The sequence below is a fragment of the Rutilus rutilus genome, assembly GCF_951802725.1.
Source record: "Rutilus rutilus genome assembly, chromosome: 10".
In the NCBI taxonomy this organism is placed as follows: Eukaryota; Metazoa; Chordata; class Actinopteri; order Cypriniformes; family Leuciscidae; genus Rutilus; species Rutilus rutilus.
The window spans coordinates 32,138,030-32,151,740 of NC_140215.1; the positions used below are offsets into that span (position 1 = coordinate 32,138,030).

A 13,711-nucleotide genomic window follows, 5' to 3' on the forward strand; every position below is an offset into this window, starting at 1 on the left:
ATATATAGATATATATATGGGGGGATCTTGGCTGATATGACTGTAATCTTGGACTTTATACAGACACCTATTGCTCTAGATGTAGCATCACACAAAATATCTTGATGCTATACAAATACTGCATATACTCATATCAGTGATATGATTCAACATGTAGATGGAAACATATTTTTCTTGGCCAAAGACATGACAAGTCTTGTAGAAGTCAAATTATTGAAGTCAAATTATTGTAGAAAGATTCATTAAAAGTACTATTCATTTCTTTTTAGATAAAAAAAAAAAAAAGAAGTAAAAAAAAAAAAAAAGAAGAAGTCTTTACTTACATGGCTGTCTCAGAGTCTCCCTCTGCAACAGATCAACAGAATAAACCATAAGAATTTCAGACTTTAAACTGTGATTTTTATTTATTTATTTTAGCTGGATAATATTAAGACATTAATGAAACACATATTGCTATAGTTACTGCCCTGACACCTGTGGAAAAATCTGTTACCAAAGACTGAATATGATCCAACAAGGATCCAGGGCACCAGCCTCATTTGTTGCAATTGTGAAATGTAATATTCATACAATGAGAATTATTTTAAAAATATGAGAAATAAAGTTGCAATTGTGAGCTATAAAGCTGCAATAATGTCAATGAATTCTGCATTTACAAAACACTTTGCCAAAGTATACGTTTTCAAATTTTACATGAGAAAAAATTTAGATAGATGGTGGTAGTTAGAGCCCATGGGGAAGTGGCCTACATTGGCCTGGTCTAGAATCCATTCGTAATCTGTTTCTCCATCAATACACCCTTCTCTTACCTTGTACAATGAGTTCAGCAGTTGCAGAGGCTTTCCCAGCACTGTTGGCCACCAGACAGGTGTACACTCCAGCGTCCTCAGAGCACACATGGCGAATCTCCAGGAAATGCATTCCTGATCTCTCAAACATGTTATAGTGATCCGATGGCTGGATCTTATCTTCTCCCTGACAGAGGAAACACGGGGAATGAATATTCCCACACTACCTGCACTTGACCCAAACTGTGATTTCAAATATTGGTTAATCATGTCTCACCTTACACCACTGCACCAGTGGCTGGGGTCGCCCTGTGATCTTGGCAGAGAATTTGCCACTCTGTCCAACTTTGAGATACAGGCGAGAAGGTTTAGTCACAAACTTTGGGGGGCTTTCACCCCAGATACTGGGTCTATTCTCTACTGCAGGAACACCCATAGATCCGCTGGTGACAAAAGAGAGAAAATGTATGTAATTCTTCTGATTCACACGACTAAACCCAGGAACATATTGCATGCACATGCAGTTTCTTTTCAAATTAGCTCAATTATGTCCTCAGGTGGCAGGCAGCAAAGGCCAAAATGTTGGCCAAATGTTAATCGAGAATGCATATTTGACAGAAATTTCATAGCTTATCAGTTTTTGTCAGGTGTTTTTTCATTACCAACCAGCTCCAAGATAAAGCGCTACAATACATTTGATTTTAAGCTAAGAAAAATTTTACTATGACACTTTTGTGAATCATATTCTTCACATGATGATAATTAAAAAAAAAAATTAATGAACAAAAATAGTAACAGTAAACAATGTATAACTAACTACCAAAATGATATGCATGAAATTTCCTTGTGTGGTGCTTTTCGGACAGTGTGTATCTCACCCTGCTCTGTTAGAGGAAGGAAGACTGTATTTTTTCACAGCATTTCCTGTGTGGGATGGAAAAGGTTATTCATGAAGCTCCAAATACAATGTATACACTCATCCATAAACACACAGAATTCATTAGAAACATAAAAAGCACAAATTTCCCCTTTCCTCTTTCTCTCCTCCCTTCATAAACATGCAACAGCTGCTATTATCTGCTGCTAGTTGTAAAATATTTGAATGGCTCCATATGTTTGTGTTTTTGTGAAGTATGCTGGAGGAAGTTTATTAAGCATTTACTAGTCTATAAATCAGTACAGCTGTAGTGCTGCATCTCTGACTGTGAAGACTTTTACCGCAGGTAAAAAGTGGAAAATGAGAAATGCATTACACCGTAATGTAAACTTTTAAGTACAGTTGTAATCAAAATTATTCAATCCCCATTGCAAATCAAGTTTATTGGCAGAATTGACAGACTTAAATAATTGCATAAACTTGAATATACCACCCAAGTCATGTTGACACCTTTTTTATGGTTCCTTTTGTGAACTTGACAGCCTCACCGTGTGTAATGGAAAAGAGCAGCTTGGACATTCTGCCTAACATCTTCAATCTCTAAAACACACCATCAGAACCAACTGCTCTTGTTTTTGAAAGATTATTTTCTTATTCACCATTTTTGTCAGTAAAAATGTCTAAGATTAGTTAAAGGGTTTTATGTTGTTGTCTTCTGATTGTATTTTATTTAATGAGTTTATATTTTTTTACGCTGTATGTTTTCCTTAAAGGTATAGTGGAGAATTTTCTTTTTCCGGGTGGATCATCAAGACTATTGGTCCTCCTAATTGTCAATCATTCTGGTGATATGTTTACGTAAGGCCGTCGTACGTGCTTGCAAGTAAGCATGTATGAGCGATGCCGACAGCAAATTGTAAACAGAGCATGCACGAGGAGAACTGGGCTCGTGCATGCTCTCTCGCACACGTTTAATAGGCGTTCCCTCTCGGGAGCAGGTAGAGTGTTGCGCATGTGCAAGTGGAGAGGGCGGTTCTTTTCTAAAATTCGGAAAAATCCTCCACTATACCTTTAAATGCTTTCTTTTTATATGCTCAAAGTTTTATTGTACAGCACTTTGGCGCAACTCTCAAATGTGCTATAGAAATAACTTGTTTACTTTTTTGTGACTTTTTTGACTTGACTGATAGTAGACTTGCCAGTAGACGAGATATATGCAGATGTGTAACATAGGGCCTGTTATATATTCTAGATATCCTGGCCATATATTCTCCAACTTACTTATTTTTCTTAATCTACAGCATAGATTATCCCATAACCCTAACATTGATCACTGACCCTGATCTTTCTAGATCACCGTCTCAAGATGAGCCTCAAGCCCATTAAGATGATTATTTACCTTCCACAACGATCTCCACGGTAACCTGGCAGCTCCCAGCATCATTGACAGCTTCACAGGTGTAACGTCCTCTATCGTCATCCTGGACTTCCTGGACCACCAGACTAAAGGTTCCACGAGCACTTTGTTCCATAGAATAATGATCCCCTGCTATCAGCAGCTTCCCATTCCTAAACCAGCAGACCTGGGGCTCTGGAAATCCACGTACCTGACAAAGATCACATATACACAGGAAGCTAAGAGATAAACACTCCAACAAATGTAAGATTAGTCAAACATACATAAAGAGAAATGAACGGCATTCTGGACATGCTTGAAAGCCAGTGAACAGAATCGGGAACAGCCTTCATTATTAGTTACTCAGTAACTGATTATCAGCGTTGCCCTGCTCATAGACCAAGAGGGAAAAAGCTCTCCTACTTATTTCCTGAGATTTCTGCATGTGTGTGTGATGAACAAGAGAAACTTCATACCAGCCGCAGTACCTCTCTTTCTGTCTTGATTATAATAATTTATGATTTTGCCAGAAATTCAAACCAACACTAGCAAAAAAGTGCAAAAAAGTGCAAAAAAGGAACCATTTTACTACTGTAAATCCAGGGGTTCCCAATCCTGTTCCTGGACAGTCAACTTCTTTGAGTTTTGCTCCCTTGCGCACAAAGGTATCTCCTGAAAGGGCAGCATAATCTGATCTACAGCAAAATAGTTGGTTAAATTACTCAAGTACTAATTACATTTCCCCTCTCCTGAGATTCCTTCAACTGTTTGGTTATTAAAGGCAGCATAGATGTATCCATCGCTGCCTTTGATATCGCACAATCCTGTGCTTTCCATTTTGTGACAGTTGAGCTAAAAAAAGAAGAGAGTGTCAAAAAGTTGTGGTTGGTGGTCAGTCTGTGTGTAAATGTAAGTTTTTAACCAACATTTTGTGTATCATTTCTAGTGAGAAATTACTATATTAGTAATTAAATATTTGCTTTGTTTTCACTAAAGCTCTCTATTTTGCTGTAGAATAGATCATTAAACCATTATGCTGCCTCACAAGTCTGTCCGAAATCAGTTTTTTGAGATACTTTTGTGCGCAAATGCTGCCTGCAAAGTCATTGCCTGATAGTCAGCTGCCTAGGTTTTCGGACACAGCCCTTGATTAGCTGGTTCAGGGGCTAAGCTTAAACTTTGCAGTATGTTGGCCCTCCAGGAGCAGGATTGGACACCTCTTTAAAGACTATGCTACTACTATGACAATACTATGGTTTTGGTCATGGCACAGTACTAAAAATATTTTCCTTGAATTACTTTGGAATACTGTTTAAATACCATGGTAAACAAATATGGCAATCATTTGGTTCCATTGTATATATATCAAAGTTCCATGGTACCCATTTTCAGAAGAAATTTTTGCCCATGTAAAACTCACCAACACATTGTTAAGGTAGTTGCCAGGTTGTTACACACTTACTAAGGTGTTTTTTTATTCGAAACCTCCTCCCCCAAAAACAGCAAACTAGCCTTCCGGATCAGCTTATTAACATCATGACTAAACTTGTCTTGCCTCAGCAAACACCATGCATTATTTTCATTCACCCTGAGAATTCTTTTGTAGTAGTGAAATGTTTATCAGTTATAGATCAGCACAAAGAAAGGAGCACCTGATCCATCTATAATACAACAAACACAAATGCCTGAGTCATTTTGATGGGAGCGGTACTACTGTGGTTCTTGTGAAGAGCTCATACTCACTCCTGTTCACTTCATTGATCTCTTTCTACTTGTTTTCTCTCGGTTCTATCAACCATTCCAAATCTGTGTGCTGACCATGTCTAATAAGGACACCATATGGATAATCTCCCCCATTCACCCTGTCTTTTACTAATGTTGGCATGTCTTTTTTCTGCAGATCTCAGTAAGATTGTTTAACATTGTAAATTGGAAGTGGACCAATCAAATCATGAAACACAATCTACCTCTCTGTCTGCAAACCAGCAGCGCCACACATCCACTTCACATGAAACTAAAATCAGAGGAAACTGCTAACTACTACAAGCTGCAACAGATTTCAGATCGAATACACAAATTTATACAGCTCGATGGCTAGTAGACAATAGATTGATTCCAGATGCCCTTCCAAAATTCCAAGGCTAAAATGAAAGCAAAAACTTTACCATACAGCAAAGGTTTCTAGGAGCGTGTCAAGACTGGCCTCTCTTCCTTTCAGGCAAACGGACCTCACAGTGACAGGTCCACTTCACTGCAGATTTGCCCAAAAATAGCAATATTAGCTCAGAATTCTTTATTAAATCAGTGCAGTGCTGGTATTTCCTCTATGTCGGCTGCTGTTTTTCTTGTGTACACGCTCTCAGTTTGAAGCCTTTACTCTGAGACATGTGGTCAAGAGCTCTACCTCAAAAATCCAGCAGGACTTACTTCCGATGCTGAGGGGAGGAAAAACACAGGGTTGTTTGCACAGAACATCTGCTTTTTTTCGTGTTTTCTCTCACACAATTCATACTGACAGCACAAGTAGGGCACAAGTCTTAAGCAAGACCAGACAAAGAGAGGACTATTGTATTCACAGTCTATTGCCCTATAAAGATAATCAGCCAAACAATGATAAATTGATACATTTTTGTACATGCTAAACTCCCCACCAACTGTTCTGGGGCGCATTCCTCATAACTCTCTGCTTAAAGGGATAGTTCACTTTGAAATTAATTTTTGATATGTTTTAGCTTACCTCAAGGGCATCCAAGATGTAGGTGTCTTTGTTTCTGCAGTAGTTTCAATTTTGATATTTTTAGGTCAAACCGTTCTTGTCTGTCAGTCAATGCAGGTCGATGGTCACGGTCTCAAAACACAAGCACAGAGTCCAAATTAAAACAATTCCCCATCGTCCAAATGAAACAATTCCCCATCGTAAGTACACATTGATGGCCTAAGACACGAAACGAGCGGTTTGTGTGAGAAAACGAACAGTATTTATATCGTTGTTATCTCTTGAAAACAGCACACGTCCAAATGATCTGACGGCGCGGGCGGGTATAGATATATACATAGATGTCGCCTTGGCTACGGTTTCGTTCCAATGAACTGCAGTAGCGAAGGTGACATCTAGTGTATACATCTATACCCGCCCGCGGGCGGGTTCGTTTTCTCACACAAACCACTCGTTTCGTGTCTTAGGCCATCAATGTGTACTTATGATGGGGAATTCTTTCATTTGGACGATGGGGAATTGTTTTAATTTGGACTCTGTGCTTGTGTTTTGAGACAGTGACCATAGACCTGCATTATATGACTGACAGACAAGAACGGTTTGACCAAAAAATATCAAAATTGAAACTACTGCGGAAAAAAAGACACCTACATCTTGGATGCCCTTGAGGTAAGCTAAAACATACCAAAATTTTATTTCAAAGTGAACTATCCCTTTAACTACCATAGTAGCCTACAATGCATCTATGGAGAAATTAACTAGCTAGTCACAAGTTTCCCGAAACCACAGTAACTTTGCACATCTGTTGTTTGAACCTTGTTGGTTTAACTATACAGAACTGTCATTAACTCTTTCACCACCATTGAAATTTCCATCATTCCATGTTTTCACTGTTATACGGTTGGGCGCGCTACTAGGCATTTTCTGAAAAAGCACTGAATCTCCTGATCAAAACACATGCGAAAAAGAAGCAGATATCATATGTAAGCAGATGCATATGTAAAATAACGCAATCATCAAAATTAAATAGAATATAAATCAAAACTGCCTGATTTGAATGCATGAAATGTCGACCCAGGACGAGCTACAGGACTGTGAAGCTTTGGGGGTGTTGATGGACTCGATCTACTCCATCTGTGTTTTAATCATCATTCTGAATCCGATCTGGATGTAGTCTTTAAAAAAACGTGATTTTCTCAGCTTTTTGCTAAAACTGTTGCTTTTTTTTAAAGGGGTGGTAAAACACCTTTTTTTGAAGGCTTGATTGTGTTTGTGGGGTGCACTGTAACAAGTGTTCATGCTTCGTTTAAAAAAAATTGCATTATTTTTCACATATTTAACCATTATTCTACACTGCTCTGTCCCTCCTTGTAAAAACATTCGGATGATTTCTGGGTTCTATGAAGCCCCCCCCTCAAAAATACGCAATTGGCTCAGATTGGTTAGCTAGCCCATTGTGTTGTGATTCGCTAACCGCCAAGTGCACGTTGTTCGGAAACGTCACGCCCCTTACCCTTACCGGTAGTTTGTGCTTCGGTGTATTATAAACAACGGCGTCAATATTGCCATACCAATTTGAGCCCGAATCAGACCCAGAGAATGTTAGTGGAGAGGATCGAGCAGAACCTGTTCAAGAACGGCTGTTAAAGGACGTTTCAGAATGGTATGTTTTTTTTTTAAGACTGAAGATCTATTGTGATCGCTACTGACTATATGACACTGTTACTTTTGTATATTTAGAACGATTGTTGCTAAATATCTGTCGCCAGAACTATTAACCCAATACGAACACTAAACATTGGCTTTACAACAGTTTTGCATGCCTGTAGATAAACAAGAATGTAGATAAACAATACATAAAAGCTATAATCAAAGAATAATTTATACTGATCACATAAACGACAACAACCACAAACATTCCAAGTTCGCTGCGCTGGTGATATTAAACAGAAGTTTGTATGTGTTTGTCGGATAAGTATGAATTAGCATTTAACAAACTGGTTTGTGGAGCCAAACAGCGCTGTCCTTTGTTTACTTCCTTGCTACAAGGTACAATTAACAATACAAACTATTACAGGAAAACACATCAACGAAAAAATTATACTTACAGGTTGTGGCTCGTAAACACCAGCTTCTGTTTTTAAAGTTGGAACTGCTCGATCTTTCAGGACAAGCCGTTGTGTGAATCCTGCATTGAACTCGCGTAGATTGAGGAAGCTTTCCTCCAGAAAATGTGCAGCACAGAGAGCGACATTTGGATTATAATTATGAGGGACCGAGTTAAAAATAAATTGTAACCGTCCTTAGGAAGACTGAACAAAGTGGACCTGCAATCTGGGTGAAAATAACAGTGTTTCGACGGCATAGCGGCAACGACACTCTACTACCACAACAACTCTTCTCCAAAGCAACATAAAATGGCCTCGCCCCTTTTATTTATCGTGTTCCCAGAGGAGGGGTTTATGTAAATGTTGGGGTTAGTGATGTCACTAACCCTGGAGGAATGTCTTGTAGTCCCTACCGGCCGTTTGCTGTAGTCCTTAGAAATTGATTTCTTTAAAAGCAAATATCTCCCTTTGTATTGAACTTTGAGCGTTGTAACTTTGCAGATGTTGTTTATGCTCAAACAGAAACATTACATACTAGCTAAAGTTAAAAAAGTCAAATCACATTCAACCACCCCTTTAAGAAACTTACTCATATTCAAGTGTTGATTAAAAAAAAAAAAAGACTGCATAAAGCTAGAATAAAACAGCTTTTTTTTTTTTTTTAAAGGTACAACATGTAAGAATTTTGTATCAAAATATCCAAAAACCACTTGCACAGTGTTATATATTTCTTTCAATTGTGTACTTACATTATCCTTAATGTTTCCAAGAATTTTAAATTCGGAAAAATTCACAATTTTAAATAGTGCCCGTCACTTGTCGCCTATCAATGACGTAATATCCGCGTTATCCCTGGTTTCCGCTTGTACTGCCATGGTAACCTTGGCGACAGATGTGGATAACTGCGTAATGTTTAGTGGCATGCTGTTGTTGTTTCGTTCAAACATTATGGATCATGGCAAGCAGACTTTGGGACAAAAGGAGAACTAGGTGGTGGTGTTTTCGAGATGCCGAGAGCTTTGTGGCAAACTTCATCTTAACAGAGCTTCACGACTTGACAGAGACGCCATTCTTCCATGTACTTTTTTAGACAGGTGAGCAAATTTACATAAAATAAATCATTGTTAAATACACAGAACAAAATTATAAACGCAACACTTTTGTTTTTGCCCCCATTTTTCATGAGCTGAAATTGGGGGGGTACGACAGCGTGTTCCAGGTCCTGCCAATATCCAGCAACTTCGCACAGCCATTGAAGAGGAGTGGACCAACATTCTACAGGCCACAATCAACAACCTCCCCCTATACAGTAAAACTGCACATTTTAGAGTGGCCTTTTATTTGCTTGACTGCAAACAGTACTAAATACACCCTTTGGAACATATGAGTAGATGTACAGTGGCTAGTGAAATGACAGGAGTACTCTTCATTTTGGCTTTGGGGCACTGCATGTGTACATACACAAAGAACAGCAACAACATGAGACAAAACCACATACCCAGCTTGTTCTAATACATCAATATTGTTTGTTTTGCTACAAGATCACTAGCAATCAAAATGCACTCTTCTTTTAATGATTCCTTTAGACTGCTGCCCAGAACTCATTCCAGGGAACATCAGACTCCACAGACATGCTCTGAGGCGTCTCACAAGATTCCTCATCTAGAGGCCAAACTGAGACACAATGTAGAGGTTTTTTTTTTTTTTTTTTTCTTGAATGTTTTTTATGTGATATTATTTGTTTTTCAATGATGGCTTGTTTTTGTAATCTAAACATGATGACAGCGGCTCAACTGAAACAATGTTGACAAATTCTAGAGTCTGAGATGTTGATTTCCTAAATAAGAGTGCAGACTGATGGTACATGCAGAGTTCGGAGGTTCTCTGGCTGATCTGGAATCAGCACTGGGGATGTTCCACCTGGCTCTCATTATGGGGCCTCAGACAAATATTCACTAATGACCTGCTGTTGATGATATACAGCCAAAACTTTACATAGCACATACTTGTATAGCTATTAACCACATTCTATAAAACAAGTTATATACTATATGCTCAATTTAGTGTATTCTGAGTTATCCATTCAGTAATGTACACATGCCACACACTCTGAAAAGCAATACACTCACAGACTTCATTAATGAAGTGAAATCTGACTATTATGAGAATAAACTAGACTTGCATTTCTGAAATGCATTTTGCTGGCTTGAACTAGCCCTAGTGAGAAAAAAAGGATACTTTATTGTATTTAAAATATATTTCCTTTTTCAATAGTACATTGCAAATATACTAACACAAACTGTACTATCTTTAATATATTAAAAGTGTATTAGCATCATGCTTTTACCTATTTTCACAATACAACTTTTAACACACTTTAAAATAACTGTACTTAAAAATAATTTTTGAAAAATATACTTGAAGTGAAAATTTAGTTTATTTTTTAAAACTGTATTTATTTGCACTTTATTAAAAATATATTTTAGGTATATTTTAACTGTGTGCTGGAAATATATACTTTCAAAATACATTATAGTATACAATAGTATTTTGTACAAAGTATAGCTAAGTATTATTTGTCTATTAATGTGCATTTATTATAGAAGACAAAGTGTGCAATTTGTAACGCCGCTGTGCTTCGGGCGACCCGAGTTCGAGTCCCGGCTCGCGGAACTTTCCTGATCCCATCCCCCCTCTCTCTCTCCCACCTCACTTCCAGTCTAGCTACTGTCCTATCCTAATAAAAGGCAAAAATAAAAATATTTTATATAAAAATATACACTTATGGTATATTGCTTGTATGTTTCGAAGACACTCGTAATATCACTAATCAAGCATGTAATTAGTCCCTACACAGGCATATACTTAGTATACTTGAAGTTGTTTCAGTTTAGTACAAAAAAAGTACACTAAATACAATTAAAGTTATGCTTTATACAATTTAATTACAACTAAAATATACGTAGTACAAAATTAGTTGTTTTTAAAATAGCACACTTCAAGTTAACTAATCATTAACACACTTGAAGTATACTAAATTAGTCTGGCTTTTTCTTTCTTTTCCACCAGGGAGTCTTTGCGAGTTTTAGGTAATCTAGCTTCAGTGAAAAAATTCTGCAATTTTCACTGGCCCACATCTGGTACGCGTTGAATCCACATGTACCAGATATGTCCCGGGTCTGGGACAACACTATGTTGCTGTCTGGGTGGTAGACATATCACTTTGAAAATCACAAAACATACAACAAGCAGCATAATATTATTTTGCAGAAATATTTTCATTGGGAAATTTTTCTATGTTGCTGTCTGGGTAGTGAGTGGCATTAAAAGCCACAAAGATGAACGTGAGTCTGGCAAAGTTTTATTCTGTTGGTTGTTGTACGTATCGCAGCAGTTTTAAAAGAAATTGCGTTTGATAGAGCGACCACATTTGCTGATAGAGCAAGAACACATTTGTTAAAGCAACCATGACATTTTAGTTCCCTCCCACAAGTGTCTTTTTTCACGGGACTCATTCCCGAGTGCTCCGGCTCATGCAATTCTGGACCAGGTGAGGTGAAACTTTGCATTCACTTGAAAAAACCTTTGCGTTCCCACATTTGCGAGAGAACGCAAAGGCAGTGCCAAATATTTTTTCCTCCCATATCCTTTTTTTTTTTTCACCAAGTCCCTTTAAGGTCTCCGTAGTTTTAGTAGTATAACCGCATGAAAAATTCATCATAATTTGCATCATCAGGAATAAAAGTTGTGTTTTTTGCTGCCAGTACAGTGTTCATTTCAGCCGATATCTGCAGTGAATTTTAAAGGAAATAAAAAAAATTAAAAAATAAAAAGGTACAATAGAGGCACACTTTTCATTGAGCCTATGTTGGTATTAGCCTTTAGTTTTATGTAGATGAAATGCTGAATCACCAACACATTACAATATGTATGCAAAGTACACAATATGTCCTCGTAGTTGGTTACATTTAACAATGTAATACCGCATTAAAATGATGTTATGTTTCTGTTTTTATCATTTAGACACAGTCAATTATATACAATTCAAAAAAGCCCAACAATTTGAACAACTCAGAGTACAATCTGTTGTCAATACGTAATCATGCACAGTAGTTCCAACTTATGCATAGATGCAACATGAGTCTTGAGGAGATTCTTTCATTTTAATCTACAAAAAAAAAAAAAACCGTTTCAATAGAGCATGTACATATACAGGTTTCTTATTGAGCAAGATTCCAAGAACACAGGATGAGATGTTACTATCCTTTGTGCAAGCACTTCCAAGAGTTCATGAACAGTGAGCCTGATAAAATTTGGGGAGCGCATCGTCAGTAGTGTACCTTTGGATCCTAGGGTGTTTCGGCCTTTCACACTATACACCCTCCCCAAAGGCGGCCAGCGACAGGGTGATCAATCCTACGCTTGCGTCCCATTCCCAATTAGTCATAGGAGTTGCCTTGTTGTTGATAGCCAACATCTCCTGGGACTAAGTGAGTCTGTTTCTTCTACAAAGTGAATTATATATGTTTCAAGGTAAATCATTATATAATAGCCATTTAATATTATTAATAGTGTTAACTGATTAGTAAAAACAAATACATGTCTGGTTTGGTGGGGGTTAACTGGTATTGAGCATGACTGATGAGCTTTGATGAGAACAACAGCAAAAAGAAAACACTACATTAAACGGTTTAAGTTGAAATAATTGTGAGGAAAGAGAACCAGAATTGAGATGAATTTTAATGCAGTGCTCCCTTTCAAGCACTGTAAATAACTCCCATAGCTCAAACGGGTGGCATACCGTCACTCTGAACGGCCCTCAGGTCATGAAGGTTTATATAGTAAACTGATACACACCGCTCACATTCCACTGGGTAGTGGGCCGAAAAATCAGGCTGTTGTTTGACAGTGAACTCAACCTCATGTTTCTCCCCCTCTCTCTCTCTCTTTCCTGTTATCACTTTTTCCTGGCTTCACCTTCGCTGTTAAAACCTGGCGAGGTCACGCACCTGAAATACTGCGTACAATCAGTCTAGAGGCTCCCAGAGCCCTCAAACACTCTGATATCATTAACATATGCTCAGCTTCTCTGTTAAACACAACTCATTCTGCTTCCCTACATTCTTATCCACAGTGTCCATTTCTGTAGAAATATTACCAAAGTTTCATTCAAAAAGCCTGTTTAATATACTTGTAAAACATGGTTTTATACCTGGACACAAGGATTTTTAGATGAATGCATTATCATGTATACTGTATGTTTGGACATACAGATGTTGAGGATCTTAATCCTTTTGATCTTATGCTTAAAGGGATAAAAAGGAATAGGGATAGAACAATTGAATTCTGTCATCATTTAGCCTACCCCTCAAGTTGTTCCAATGTGAATTATGAAGTATTTTCTTTTCCATACTATGGAAGTCAACTGTTTGGTTACCCATATTCTTCAAAATATCTTCTTTTGTGTTCAGCAAATTCATACAGGTTTGGAACTACTTGAGGGTGAGTAAACGATGAAAGAATTTGTTTATTTTATAATTATCGTGTAAAACATTTCCGCCTCTTTCTCCCCTTATCAACAAACCTCTTTACAAACTGCATTTAAAGTTCTTTATTAAACTAGCATTTTAATGTTTAAATGGGAGAATTGGAGCAGACAGTAAAGAACAGCGGGCAACACATGTGGCAGAATACATGGGAACTTCTTCAATACTGTTTAAAAAGGCATCCAAGGACACACTTAATGAAGTTATTTACATGCTTTACTTTATTAAGTTGTTGCCTACTGACATGCTTCCACATTTTTCAAGTCCTTCCTTTGTTTTT

General features: G+C 37.6%; 1 protein-coding gene across 1 annotated transcript in view; it reads right to left on the bottom strand.

Moving 5' to 3' along the window:
• Positions 1–13,711, bottom strand: part of mylka (myosin, light chain kinase a) — a 120,594-nt gene that overhangs the window by 62,109 nt on the left and 44,774 nt on the right. Inside the window, exons 3-7 of the mRNA XM_084420989.1 lie at positions 3,065–3,272; positions 1,667–1,712; positions 1,066–1,231; positions 810–975; positions 324–345 (exon numbers count right to left, since the gene is read on the bottom strand). Of these exons, the coding sequence (XP_084277115.1) occupies positions 324–345; positions 810–975; positions 1,066–1,231; positions 1,667–1,712; positions 3,065–3,272 (608 nt within the window). The remainder of the gene's footprint in view (positions 1–323; positions 346–809; positions 976–1,065; positions 1,232–1,666; positions 1,713–3,064; positions 3,273–13,711) is intronic.